Source organism: Lampris incognitus, chromosome 13 (assembly GCF_029633865.1).
Source record: "Lampris incognitus isolate fLamInc1 chromosome 13, fLamInc1.hap2, whole genome shotgun sequence".
NCBI classification, from domain to species: Eukaryota; Metazoa; Chordata; class Actinopteri; order Lampriformes; family Lampridae; genus Lampris; species Lampris incognitus.
This window is the reverse complement of record NC_079223.1, coordinates 44,380,477-44,396,095: the sequence shown is the minus strand read 5'-3', so window position 1 is coordinate 44,396,095 and position 15,619 is coordinate 44,380,477. Positions and strand designations below refer to the sequence as shown.

The 15,619-nt window shown below is 47.0% G+C and overlaps 1 protein-coding gene across 1 annotated transcript in view; it reads right to left on the bottom strand.

The window, feature by feature from the left end:
* marchf8 (membrane-associated ring finger (C3HC4) 8) overlaps nt 1-15,619 on the bottom strand; it is a 205,789-nt gene that overhangs the window by 136,697 nt on the left and 53,473 nt on the right. The window contains exon 2 of the mRNA XM_056292450.1: nt 4,818-5,015. Within this exon, the coding sequence (XP_056148425.1) occupies nt 4,818-4,913 (96 nt within the window). The 5' untranslated portion in view covers nt 4,914-5,015. The remainder of the gene's footprint in view (nt 1-4,817; nt 5,016-15,619) is intronic.

The window sequence follows — 15,619 nt, the reverse complement described above, 5'->3', positions numbered from 1 at the left end:
GGGAGGGCTACAGACTACCACATGCCTCCTCCGATACATGTGGAGTCACCAGCCGCTTCTTTTCCCCTGACAGTGAGGAGTTTCACCAGGGGGACGTAGCGCGTGGGAGGATCACGCTATTCCCCCCAGTCCCCCCGCCCCGAACAGGCAACCCGACCGACCAGAGGAGGCACTAGTGCAGCGACCAGGACACATACCCACATCCGGCTTCCCACCTGCTGACACGGCCAATTGTGTCTGTAGGGACGCCCGACCAAGCCGGAGGCAACACTGGGAATGGAACCTGCGATCCCCATGTTGGTAGGCAACGGAACAAACCGCCATGCTACCTGGAGATTTTAGTCTTGGGTAAAATGTCCAATACTGATAGCCTGGTATTGGCCCACTATCTAATACCATTATCATATTGGTGTATCCCCGATACATGCATACATACATACATACATACATACATACATACATACATACTTACTGCATACATGTTAACACAGCTATATATAAACCCAAATGTCGATAATGTTTAGCAAAACTATTGCATAAAAATTCACTTTTGTGGTAACACAGCTTGGCTCTGGTTGCATAAAGACCTTTTAAAAAGGACTGCAGCTCAGATAACATACTCACTGTAAGGCCTATATGCATATCCATGTACTATCTACCCATCCCCATATCCATCCATCCATACAACAATGCACAGGGGTGCGGATGCACACATGCACATGGCTTAGGTGTGATAATGTCACTGACAACACAAGCGAGAGTGAGGCAATCCACCATGTGCAGGGAGGACGAGGCCTCTTAAGAACACCTGTGCAATCTGCTGCAGCTCTTAGTGGCGAGGCTCTATTGTGATCTCATGAGGCCATTAAGACGGGGGAGAGACACATTGTGCTAGCACCTCGCTTTGTTCCAGTACTTTTAAAAACAGACTGCGTCTGAGAGCACTTCATGACGATGCCTGATGGGATGCGTAGTACAGCTTCGGAAGGGAGGAGGGGACGGAGAAAATCATATGATGACCAAGCCGGCATGGCTGACTGACTGAGAACAGTCTTGTGCAAGCAGTCTTACTTGACAGCACATGAATAAGGTAAACTGTGGACAGTTTTTAGATGTGACGCACCTCATGAACCTGACTTCTAGCTTACTCACTCACAAACTGATGTTTATGCTGCATTCAAGACAACCCGGAGCTCGGGTATTTCAAGTTGGAAATATCCAGCTTCTAATGACACACATTACTTGGGGAGGGGGGACGACACAAGGATGCCTGTTGGAAAAATGTTAATATCAAAATATTTCCATGCTAAATATTTTCTTATAATGCAATCAAATTATAGAAAGATGATTTTTATCTAATTAGCAGCCACACCAACATGTACCCTGGCTCTGCCAAATGACGGAAGCTAAGCAGGTATGGGCTTGGCTAGTGCTTGGATGGGAGACCTCCCTGGAAAAACTGAGTTGCTGCTGGATGTGGTATTGGTGGGCCAGTACGGGGCAGTCTTCCCTCTGGTCCTAATAAACAACAAAAAAATCCTGGCAAAATTTCCATCCTGGCTCTCTCCATCTAGCCACCTAATCATCCCTCCATGTAATTGGCTCAGTGATTCCTCCCTCTCCACCTCAAGTTGATGTGTGGTGATGCTCTGGCGCAAAATGGCTGCCATGCATCACCCAGGTGGGTGCTAACACATTGCTGGTGGTTGAAGTGAGCTACCCCCTTCAATGTGAAGCGCTTTGGGTGTCTAGATAAAGCTATATAAATGTAATCCATTATTTATTTATTTTTTTGCAAACATATTCATTTTTTGTTTCACCTTTTCTTTTTATCATGTCACAGTGCTCAGGTCAGATAAATCAGAACTCTGGAATGATACCCGAGTTTCTGACCCGTAATTCCAAGTTTGAGGAACGTTCAGTTCGTTTTTGATAAATCAGATGTCTGTTTTTACTAGTTCTGAGCTATCCTGAATGCAGCACTCATCTCACATTAAGCTGGACTATCTCCATAGTTTCAGGGGGTTATGCAATGCCTCTAAAAACAGTGACTGGGTGCATTTGAAAGGCTGTGCTGTTGTGTAAATCAACATGAGGATTGCCATTGGTAAGAAGATTGGTAACATGTATTTTTTCTGCACTCTCATCACTATTCCCTCTTAACCACTCCCTCATATTCTATCACTTGGTATTGTCCATGGGGTTTCATTCGAGGTAGGATTTCACAGAGACTCCATCAACACAGAGACCTTTAACCTGCTCAAACAAATCAGTCTTTAGATAAAAGCTCTGAAGTGTTTCTGATGTGTCAGCTTGTTTTTCGGACCGTTAGTTAGCTAAGAACATGACTCAAACAAACTAACTTTAGCTCTGCTGAACTGCTGCAAAAGCAGCCATTTTACAATGCTAGTGTTAAGCGTCCAGTCAGCATATGATGTAAATATTATTAAATGTTAACAGAAAATGTACAGTCCGTACTAGACCTACTTCCAATTACAAACTTAAGACAATGATCCTGTATCAGTCTGTTCACAACAACGTCACACAACAGTTGTGCTATGCATCTATGTGACAACGAGTCCTTGTTTACTGATGCACCGTGAATAAATGCCATGTGCCATCAGGTGTTGATGAGCAAACCACAGAACATGACGACGAAGACGACTATCTCTGGCATGGACCGGAAAACACACTAAATCATATGCCAGTCATTTGTCTATGTGGGAAACATGACAAGTACTCTCCTCATTCCGCCGCTGTTGCAGTGAAAGTGACAGTCTTGGCGTTGGAATATTAATTTGCCGTTTATATCGTCACGACCGTCTTCGCGGAAGACAAATAGGTCGACGTTTTGCACTCCTGACGCATTCCGACAGCCACACTCCCATTCTCACCCAAAACGCCGTGACAGCCATGCTACTTCCTGGTGACAGCGCTGGTATTAGTGTCAGCCACCAATCACTTTCAGCAAACACCGCTGCACGGCCACAGGAGACAAGGAGGGGAAGGAGAACGACGAGGAGAGAGAGAGCGATGAGAGAGAATGACACACATATCATCACTGCATTACTTGTGAATTTAGATGGAACAGAGGAGCGACAGACAACATTCAAAGGTGAACAAATACGAGAAAGTTTAAGAAGTAGGAACACTTTACACTAGTTAAGACAAAAGAAAAAATCTACTTGTTTTTAATTTCAGAGTTCACCTGTCTGTAGGTGAATAAATCAATAGCAGGCACAGGACTTGTGGGTACAAGGCTGGAAAAAAAACAAAACACACTACAAGAAAATATCTAGCTAGCACACCCGACATGACACCCACACATTAGTGCGGGGGGGGACTGCAGCTCCCCCTAGTGGTGGGTGGCTGTGTAACATCTTAGACCCAACAGTATGCCTAACTTTTCCTAACGTACAAATGCAATAAAATAAAACATACCTTTATTTTAAACAGTGGGCTAGGGCTGCGTGGGATGTCCCTTACAATCAAACAATGACGTCATACTGTAGTGACCGGGGGAGGCGGTTGCTCCGACTGTCAGCGGTTTTGCGCTGGGGGAGCGCAATGGCTGATGGGACTGTTAGATTTAAAATCGTGTTTTAATGACATGGTGTTCATGTTGTGATAATTCTTGTGTTGTTGTTCTGGGAGTTCAACTCAGACTAAGCAGGATACCCGTTTACTGACTAACTGACTGTAGGACCGTGATTGGGACTGATGACGTCACTTGGGACATGGGGGGGGGGGGACTCGTTACATTGTTGTCAGTTCTGGTCCGTTCTGGCCAGTGTGAATAAAAGAGCACTCCAGGGGCCGTGCGGTGTATGGGGCATGGGAGTTGCAACTTAAAAGAGATCTCTGCCTCTCGACTCGTTCTTCCACGCCGGCTCGCTGCAATACTTTTCGTTTTAGTTGACAGCCCCCCTACTTAAAACATCTTCCCCGCATGCCTGGCACTCACAGAAAACCAGCAAACATACTGAGTAACTGTACCGAATACCCATCCATCCATCCATTATCCAAACCGCTCATCCTGCTCTCAGGGATGTGGGGATGGTGGAGCCTATCCCAGCAGTCATTGGGTGGCAGGCGGGGAGACACCTTGGAAAGGCCGCCAGACCATCAGAGGACACACACACACACACACACACACACACACACACACACACACACACACACACACACACACACACACATTCATACCTAGGGACAATTTAGTATGGCCAATTCACCTGACCTACATGTCTTTGGACTGTGGGAGGAAACCAGAGCACCCGAAGGAAACCCACATAGACACGGGAACAACATGCAAACTCCACACAGAGGGCGACCCGGGGCTTGAACTCAGGGCCTTCTTGACCGCACTAACCACTACGCCACTGTGTTACCATACATCACCGAATGTACACCACAAAACCCCCTTGCACATACAGTGGCTTTTTCAGGGACACACCTACACAACGAGTAAACCAAACATAAAGGATAGTACACCCTCATTTTCACAACAAAAGTGATGTGTCCCTTTACCTGCAATACGACTTCAAACCACAAAACATTGCTACTCCGTAGATGAGAAGTTTGTGTTCAGTACTAACCAGATTCAACGGCCATATTCTTCCACAACATGAAAAAATACACACGGAAAACACCAACAAACAAAATGTCCGCACCTTGAAGAGGATCCAACGCTTGACCTAAAAGAGTGTGTAGTATATATGAGACTACAGACAGGCTGGGGTCATCACTGACCATGACCAGACAGACATATAGCGGAGCATCAGGTCAGATTTGACCCGTTAATCCTGTCACCCTACCTGCTTGTCCTTGTCCTTGGCCTTCCCACTGCCCGAGACCCGAGAAGAGGTGACATCGCGAGGGATGACAGAGATTTGGTGCAGTGGCATGTTCATCCCAGCAGATCCAAGCGGGAGGCGCTCACACACACACTTCCTGTTCTGCTGCCGGGGCAACAGGCATGATGGTCTGGACTGCAATGCTGAGCCCACACCGCCCTGCAGGAGGAATACACACAGGGGGGAGAGACAGAGAGAGAGAGAGAGAGAGAGAGACAGACAGAGAGAGAGAGAGACAGAAGTATTAACCCATGAAGATACACCTCGATTTCTGAGCCCAAGGCCAAAAATTATGCACCAAAACTAAAATGGCTGTAGATCTTAAACGCTTTAATATATGCATGATCATGGTATTCTTAGGAAGGTTTGTAGCTTGTTCCTCGAGTCAGAGCTGGGAAAAATTCCAGGTCTTTCAATGGTATTGTATTGGGATGAAATTCAGATATCGCCATATTGTGGTACAACATATTTTTTACTGTCTAAATTAATGGTAACGAGACTAAAAAAAAATCTTAATAAATTAAGCGTGAAATCTTTGAGGGAGTATTACCTGAAAGCCAGTTTTGGCGTAATATCATACTCTTCATTGCCAAACAGCTCAACGCGATGAACCTCAGCTGAATTCCTAAAAATTACATTTTTTCATACGTAAACAGATATCTTGATACACTGATATCCTGTTAAATTCCCTATACATTGAGTTGCCAGTTTATTAGGTAAACCCCTAACTACACAAAAATGGTACATTCCAATATATCACGTGTAATATAACTGCGGTGTGTGATATAAATCAGGCAGAGCAGCAATTCTAGCATCAGTTTGACTTAAGCTGAACATTAGGAAAACAGCAAGGCCAGATGGCATCAGTCCTGCTTTGTTGACACACTGTGCAGCACAATTGGCCCCAGTATTTTCCACCATATTTAACACCTTTCTAAGTCAATGTACAGTCCCACAGTGCTTCAAACGCTCTACCATCATTCCTGTGCCAAAGACCTCAAAGATCACCTGCCTCAATGACTTCAGACCAGTTGCCCTAACATCTGTGGCCATGAAAGCATTTGAGCGCATCGTTCTGTCACACTTGAAATCCTGCACCTCCCCAATGATGGACCCATATCAATTTGCCTATCAAGCCAACCAGTCTGTTGATGATGCAGTTAGCATAGCCCTGCACCACGCCCTCAAACACCTGTATCATAGACTTTAGGTCCACCTTCAACTCCATCAACCTACTCAAACTCTTTACCATGCTCTTGGATATGAACATTGACCCAGTCATATGCCACTGGATCTGGAGCTTCCTGTGGAACAGGCCACAGAGGGTGAAGGTTAATAACCTAACCTCACACACTTTAACCCTCAGCACAGGTGCTCCTCAGGGCTGTGTTCTCTCCCCCTTGCTTTTCTCCCTTTACACCACCCACTTTATATCCATGGACAGTTCTGTGAAAATTATAAAATATGCAGACGACACAACCATTGTAGGCCTCATCTCCAACAATGATGAAATCCAGTACCACAATGAAGCAGACCAAGCTGTCACTTGGTGTGCAAACAACAACCTTCTGCATAATACAGCCAAAACCCAAGAACTCAATATTGACTTCCGGTGCATGCCAAATCCCAAAACACCCATACAAATGAACGGAGACCCCCACCACTGACTCTTTTAAATTCCTTGGAACATCCATCAGCAATAACCTGAAGTGGAAAATTAACACTGAACACATCATTGCAAAAGCTCAACGACTTTACTTTCTCAGGCAGCTTAAAAAATACCGGATCAAACATCAACTTCTCGTTCTATTTTACTCAGCCATGATCAACTCCATCATAATGTATTTTATTACAGTATTACAGAATTATAGTATTAGAGTATGGTACGGCGGCACGGACAGTCAAACATGAAAAAAAAACTGCAATGGATTCTCAACAAGGCATCCAAAATCAGAGGCAACCCACTCCCCTCAGTTGAATCTCTACATACTAACCGGACTGTAAAGCGAGCTAAGAAGATCACCTCCGATCCCTCACATCCTGCTCATCACCTCTTCCAGCTCCTTCTCTCAGGGAGGTGCTACAGGTCACTGTCAACTAAGACTAAATGCTTACAAACAGTTTTTTCCCCCTAGCCATCAGGACTCTGAACTCCTCCCTATAGTCCCCTCCTCACACACAATTGGCATAAATACCACAATTCACCTGTTATGCCTGATATGTTTATTTCTGTTATTGCGTAACTGTATTGTTCATGATAATATGTGGGGTGTCTGTTGTTGTTCATGTATATATTGTGCTGCAGAGTTTAGTGTGTACCAAAAACAAATTCCACTGGCCTTGGTCGTGTGGCTAATAAAACAATCTAATCTAATCTAATCTTTGAATGTGACAAGATAGTTGGCACGAGGCGTGCAAGTTCAAGCATCTTCCAAATGGCTGTCATCCTGGGCTTTTCACGCTCAAAAGTTTTTTGTTTTTTGTTCGGAATTTCCCCCCTTTTCTCTCCCCAATTGTATCCAGCCAATTACCCCACTCTTCCAAGCTGTCACTGCTCCACCCCTTCTGCCGATCCAGGGAGAGCTGCAGACTACCACATGCATCCTCCAATACATGTGGAGTCGCCAGCCCCTTCTTTTCACCTGACAGTGAGGAGTTTCATCAGGGGGACGTAGCGAATGGGAGGATCACGATATTCCCCCCAGTTCCCCCTCCCCCCCGAACAGGCGCCCCAACTGACCAGAGGAGGCGCTAGTGCAGCAACCAGAACACATACCCACATCCGGCTTCCCACCTGCAGACACGGCCAATTGTGTCTGTAAGGATGCCCGACCAAGCCGGAGGTTACACAGGGATTCAAACCGGCAATCCCTGTGTTGGTAGGCAACGGAATAGACCACTATGCTACCCAGACGTCCCACGAACAAAAGTTTTGAGGGTTTACTAAGAATGATGTGAAAAGCAGAAAACTACCAGTATTCAGTCCTGTGGACCGACCCTTTGAACTAAAAGACCTTGTGGATCAGAGGTGTCAAAAGAGAATCTAGCAAGCAACCAGAAGGGCCACAACCAGGCAAACCACATTGGTGTGCAGAATGTCAGGTCAGAACACACCATTTTTTTACCTTTGTCTCAAATGGGCAACAAAAGCCAAAGACCCTGTGTGTGCTAATGTTGTCAGTGAAGAACAAGAAAGCCCATCTCCAGTGGGCACAAGAGCATCAAATTGTACTGTTGAGGGATGGAGAGAAGTTGCCTGGTCGGATGAATCCAGATTGCTTTAGCATCATGCTGATGGAAGGATCAGAATTTGGCACAAGCAACATGAGTCCATGGGGCTATATTGTTTGGTGTCAACAGTACAGTCAAGTGGTGGCAGTGTGATGGTGTGGGGGATGTTTTCCAGGCACACATTAGGGTCCCTGATACCCGTTGAAGAACATATGAACAGTAGTGTATCTGATTATCATTGCTGACCAAGTTCATACCTTCATGACTACAGTTTATCCACACTCAGACTGACACTTCCAGCATGACAATAAGATCATGTCACAAGGTATGTATCGTCACCGAATGGTTCCAGGAACATGACAGTAAGCTCTAATTTCTTCAGTGGCCTGCAAAGTCCTCTCAACCTTATCGAGCACCATTAGGATGAGATGGAAAAGGCTGTTAACAGCGAGACTGTGCAGCTGTCTAATTTGCAGCAACTGCGCAACACAATTGTTTCCACATGGGACAACATTCCTGCACGATGCATCCAGCATCTTGCAGAATCCATGCCCAGATGAAGTCATGCTGTTCTGAAGGCCAAAAGAGGTGCAAGACACTACTAGATAGATGTAACTAATAAAAAAAGCAACTCAGTGTATTATAGTGTTATTTTCTATATCGCTCAGCATTACCTGAAGTGTCAGATTTTTTTCCCTCCCTTTTTCTCCCCAGTTGTATCCGGCCAACTACCCAACTCTTCCGAGCCGTCCTGGTTGCTGCTCCACCCCCTCCGCCAACCCAGGGAGGGCTGCAGACTACCACATGCCTCCTCCGATACATGTGGAGTCGCCAGCCACTTTTTCTCACCTGACAGTGAGGAGTTTCACAAGGGTGACGTAGCGTGTGGGAGGATCACGCTATTCACCCCAGTTCGCCCTCCCCCCCAAACAGGCGCCCCAACCGACCAGAGGAGGCATTAGTGCAGAGACCAAGACACATACACACATCTGGCTTCCCACTTGCAGAAACGGCCAATTGTGTATGTAGGGACGCACGACCAAACCAGAGGTAACACGAGGATTCGAACTGGTAATCCCTGTGTTGGTAGGCAACAGAATAGACCGCCACACCACCCAGACACCCATATGAAGTGTTAGATTTAACCAAAGTATTACTGAAATGTCTGAAATGTGAAAGGTGTGAATGTGTGTGTGTGGGCCCTGTGATGGCCTGGTGGCCTGTCCAGGGTGTCTCCACGCCTGCCGGCCAATGACTGCTGGGATAGATTCCAGCATCCCCGCAACCCTGAGATCAGGATAAGCGGTTCGGATAATGGATGGATGGATTACTGAAATGTAGTTGCAATAGCTCAGAACAGTGTAACTTAAATTTTATCTTTGGCTAAAAAAGAAATTGAGGGAAAATAACTTCCCTTGGCTTTGTCTTTTGAGTCGTGAGGCTGAATTTTTGATGATTTGATGCGAAAGATTAAGATTAAGATGTACGTCATTGATCCCCGTGGGGAAATTCATCCCCTGCACTTAACCCATCACAACACACACAGAAGCTGGGAGCAGTGGGCAGCCACAGTGCAGCACCCAGGGACCAACTCCACTTCTTCTTGCCATGCCTCCGTCAGGACCACTGACAAGAGTATTAACGTCTAGGGTGTCAGGGTGACATAGCATTCTATTCCATTGCCTACCAACATGGTGGGTCGAATCCCTGTGTTACCTCCGGCTTGGTCGGGTGTCCCTACAGACACAATCGGCCATGTCTGCAGGTGGGAAGCCGGATGTAGGTGTGTGTCTTGGTTGCTGCACTAGCGCCTCCTTTGGTCGGTCGGGGCGCCTGTTCGTGGGGTAGGGGGACTGGGGGGAATAGCGTGATCCTCCCACGCACTACGTCCCCCTGGTGAAACTCCTCACTGTCAGGTGAAAAGAAGCGGCTGGTGACTCCACATGTACCGGAGGAGGCATGTGGTAGTGTGCAGCCCTACCCGGATCGGCAGAGGGGGTGGAGCAGTGGCCGGGACGGCTCGGAAGAGTGGGGTAATTGGCCGGATTGGGGAGAAAAAGGGGGAAAAAATCCAAAAAGAGTATGAACATGTGCATGTCTGAGGCAACTGGAAGACATGGTCAAATGACGTTCGGGGCCCTTTTGGTGTGTGCCACACAACATACTTGTGTACTCTCCATCCAGACAGCCCCCACAGGGTTAAAGAATACCAACAAAATTCAAACCACCAACCCAAGCATAACTGCACTGACAAAGCGAAAAGGAGAAATGAGTCAACAAAGAGAAGATAAAGAAAAAAAAGAAATGAAACTCGGTTGTACAGTGGCGCATTCCTATTTCGGGCCCCCAGATGTCGAGTCACTGCTGTTACCACTTGGATGATTCCTTCAGTCTTACCAAAACCGTCGCAGCCCAGAAACAGAAGTTAGCAAAATTCAAAACCGAGTATAACTGCACTGTCGCAATGTATACTAAAACAACAACAACACACACACACAGACACTCCGATTAACCAGAAAAGCAGCTGTCAGCGTTTCTGATACGGGGCTCGCTCTCACGAGGAGGAAGTGTGTGACAGAGTGGATGCTGCGGAGACAACGAAACGCCTCGGTGTCAGACAGTCGGATAAAAAGTGAACAACTGTAGAGGAATGCGGGGCAGACCTGGGGCGTTACACAACGGCCTCCATAAATAGGCCATTTTTACCCCCGTTAATGGCGGCCATCTGCACTGCCACTGATAGTGACTTTTCATCACTAAAGAGAGAGAGAGAGAGTGTGTGTGTGTGTGTGTTTGCCTAACCCTAACCCTAAGAGAAGGCCTCCAGCTGTACAGTAGAAAACAAAGTAACTAAGGAATTTCAGACGTGATGAGACGAACTGAGGTCAAGTCAATTTTACTTGTGTAGCCCAATATCACAAATTACACATTTGCCTCGAGCAGCTTTACAGCAACATAACATCCTGTCCTTAGAGCCTCATAAATGGCAGCGACTGCAAAGCAGCATGGGACGAGAGGCTTTGGACCGAGAACGCCACGCGGGTCAACTGTCAACCAACAAGAACGGATTCAGTGAGGGACCGCACCCCACGCAAAGCTGCCGGGACCACCGCTGGGTGTGTCACGTGCCCGGGCATTGAGGCAGCCTTCACGGTGACGCAACGGTAATCGTGCACCTGCCGGACGTGGCGATACGGGGCCGGCAGTTTGGCTCACCCTCACAAAGACGGCCTTCACGTCAGACGCCAGCGCTACAGCCGGGAGTCTCACCGCCGCTAGTAAAAGAGGCAGGTGTAGCATGATATGATACGCAGAACACCCATCGGCACAGCTGTCGGAAACAAACACCTGGTAAAATTATCCCGGCGGGGCTGAACACTTCGTTTCCAGCATCAGCGTCACAAAGTACACAATCGCACGAGTCTGCATGCAAAGGATGCAGCGTGAGGCAAACCGGGGCCGTCATCAGTCATGTGAGGCCAGATCTTAACTTTACTGCCTGATAGAAGACGACAACCAGCAAGGTCAGCTTTAAGAGGTTTGTAGTTCTATTTACTGCTTTAGTTTAAAAGCATATAGGATATATAGTTTATTTCTTTTTTGATTTTGGTCATTTCAAAAGAAGTTTGTAATTTAGGAGGGCTAGGGTTACAGTTCCTTGCATTAGTATTCAACCTCCACATATCAATACTTTGTAGAGTACCCTTTTGCTGCAATAACAGCCATGTTTCTCCCGGGGTATGTACAAGCTTTGCACATCCGTCCATCCATCCATCCATCCACCCATTATCCAAACCGCTTGTCCTGCTCTCAGGGTCGCGGGGATGCTGGAGCCTATCCCAGCAGTCATTGGGCGGCAGGCAGGGAGACACCCTGGACAGACCACCAGACCATCACAGGGCCCACACACACACACACCTAGGGGTAATTTAGTACAGCCGATTCACCTGACCTACATGTCTTTGGACTGTGGGAGGAAACCGGAGCATCCGGAGGAAACCCACACAGACACGGGGAGAACATGCAAATTCCACAGAGAGGACGACCTCCAAGGTTGGACTACCCCAGGGCTTGAACCCGGAACCTTCTTGCTGTGAGGCGACTGCGCTAACCACTGCGCCACCCAAGCTTTGCACATTCTGGAGTAATGTTTGCCCGTGTTTCTTGGCAGAATTTTACAGGTCTTGCAGGTTGGTGGGATGGTGCCTCTGGACTGCGATTTTCAGTCTGTGCCACAGATTTTTAATGGGATTGAGGTCTGAACTTTGACTTGGCCACTCTAAAACGTTCACCTTTTTGTTGCTAGTCGTGCTGTTGTTGCTTTGGCCTTGTCAGATCATTCAGGGTCATTGTCCTGCTGGAAGGTGAACCTTCTTCCAAGCTTCAGTTTTATAGCAGACTGCAACAGGTTTTCGTCTAATATTTCCCTGTAATTAGCTGCATCCATTATTCTCTCAATTTGAACAAGGTTCCCAGTGCCTGCAGATGAAAAGCAACCCCATAGCATTATGCTGCAGCCACCACGCTTCACTGTAGGGAGGTCGTTTTTGTTTTGTTTTTTTTGTTTTTTTTTTTAGGGCATGAGCAGTGCTAGGTTTGCGTCACACATAACGCTTAAGAGTTTTGGCCAAAAAGCTCAACTTTCGTCTCATCTGACCACGAAACATTTACCCAGATCCTAACTGGGTCTTGTTCATGCTTGGTAGTAAACTCCAAGCATGCTTTTATACACATAGTTTTGAGCAACGGCTTCTTTCATTCCACCCTCCCATACAGACCAGATTTATGGAGAGCCTGTGATATGGTTGTGTCATGCACATTTACTCCAGTTTCAGCCACTGACCCCTGGAGGTCCTTCAAAGTGACCGCAGGATCATCTGTGGCTTTCCTCACCAGCCCACGTCTTGCTCGGACCCTTAGCTTTGAGGGACGGCCTGTCCTACAAAGCGTCTGGGTGGTGTGATGCAGCTTCCACTTTCTGACAATGGATCCAACAGTGTTCCGTGGGACATCCAGACACCTGGGTATTGTTTTGTATCTCTTTCCTGCCTTCTGCCTTTTAACCACTCTGTCTCTTACTTCAGTGTTATGCTCCCTTGTCTTCATTTTCAGATGGGGTTCACGCCCAGCTAATGAACTTTACACAGGCTGCTTTTTATACCCATAAACCGGACCGTTACTTTAATATCTTACAGGTGCACACTAATTATGTCCAATTGTGTTTACCTGAGTTTGTTTTAGGAAGAATTTGTCATTTGTATAAATTTGGAGCTGTCAGAGCACAAGGGGTTGAATACTTATGCAAGCTCTATATTTTAGTTTTTAATTTATTAATAAAAAGTCGGTCTCCAGGTACCATGGCAGTATATTCCGATTCCTACCATCACGGGGATCGCCGGTTTGAATCCCCGTGTTACGTCCGGCTTGGTCGGGCATCCTACAGACACAATTGGCTGTGTCTGCGGGTGGGAAGCCAGATGTGGGTGTGCGTCATGGTCACTGCACTAGCCCCTCATCTGGTCGGTCGGGGCACCAGTTTGGGGGGTAGGGGGAATTGGAGGGAATAGCTTGATCCTCCCACGCGCTACGTCCTCCTAGAAACTCCTCACTGTCAGGTGAAAAGAAGCAGCTGGCGACTCCGCATGTATCGGGGGAGGCATGTGGTTGTCTGCAGCCCTCCCTGGATCGGCAGAGGGGGTGGAGCAGTGGCCAGGATGGCTCAGAATAGTGGGGTAATTGGCCAGGTACAATTGGGGAGAAAAGGGAGGGGAAACCCCCCCCCCCAAAAAAACAAACATCCTAGCTGTGTAGCTAGGAGCAGTGGGCAGCCGCCGTGCAGCACCTTGGGACCAACTCCAGTTCTTCTTTCCATTGCCTAGCTCAGGGGGACAGACAGGGTATTAGCCCTAACATGCATGTCTTTTTGATGGTGGGAGGACACCGGAGCACCCGGAGGAAACCCACGCAGACACGGGGAGAACATGCAAACTCTGAACAGAAGGACCTGGGACGGCCTGGAGTTCGAACCCAGGACTTTCTTGCTGTGAGGCAACAGCGCTAACCACTGGGCCACTATGTCGCCCATATAATATTATATATATATATATTGCAATGTCGATTTTTTTTTTCCAACATCAGTCAGCAGTAGTTCCCAGAAGCAGCACTGTGTACCCACGGCAATGCTAAAAGTCCCAGAGTCAACAAACGACAGCGCACATATAACCGACACATGCTTCCCTTCAGACTTTCCAGCACATCCATGAAATGATTAGTCCTCCCGAGCGACCCGTCAACCCACTCGCCTCCTCCCGCTCCCTCAGGCTAAAGGAACAGCCTTCTCCTCTCATCCCACTGTGAAATGGGTCCGCCGTGCTGTCGACCCAATAGCGTTTTTCTTTTATTGCCTGTGAATTGGACATATCTTGCCACTTCTGGGCTCCGATTTCAATTCTCTCCAGCTGACTGTTTTACCAGCACCATTTCAAAAACAATCTGTTTCAATGGAGGCAATTTGTGCGAATAAGAAAAAACTCTGACATTATGTTTCCATGGAAGTGTATTCTAAATAAAATCTATCACCGTCGCATTGGTGCAATATCGCTGGGATGATAAAAGCTCTTTAGTTTGCAGCTGCACCACTAAGAAAATGAGGTCATATTCCAGCTACTAACCATCACTCAATCTGTTTTAATGTCCGTTCCATCCAATACAAAACAGCATAACGAAATTCTCCCAAACGACAGAAAACATCGACTGATGATGATGATGATGATGATATTCATGATGAAAGGGAGAGAGTAATTGATTAGCTTTGCTTTTGCAGCACAGCAACATAAGGGACTAGCCACGAGTCATGTGAGGGCGCATGACAACAAGTGGTCAAAAGGGCGTGATGTTACAAGCACACATCGTCGCCCTCCTCTCTCAGATGCCATACTTCATTATGGTCACCAGGAGTGGCATGCTGCCCCGAGGGCAGACAGAGCAGGAAGGAGCAGGACTGACGTCTGCATGCAGATCGCTAAACTGGGGTAAATACCATCACAACCTCCCTTGACCTTCTCTGCACACCAAGAGAAGGAAGGGGCTGAGCAGAGAAAAGAAGCATGGGGGGGGGGGACATGCCTGCAGGTTAGATGGATGCTGAACCCAATCTGTCTGCTGTGATAGCTGCTCTGTCGTGTTTCTGGCTGTCTCTCCTGTCAACAAACTGTAAAAAGTGGAAGGTACTGAGAACACCCCAGATAACCTATTTTGCATCCGTACTCACCCATCATTCTACTCTTCTATTCTTAGTCTGTTTTCTTTTTCCTCTCTCTCTCTCCGCAGTGCATGCCTTGCCAAGTCTTTACGCTGGATTTTGCTCAATTAGCGAGTTTTCTGGCAGTGAGGAATAAATATAAATGATGTAAAGTACTGAAATATAGTCCTTTGAAAACATAAACACACTAGAAAATGTGGAGAAATGATCATCAGTTCATGCGGATCTGATGATGAAGCAAGTAGAGATATTTATTGGTAATTTCACTAAA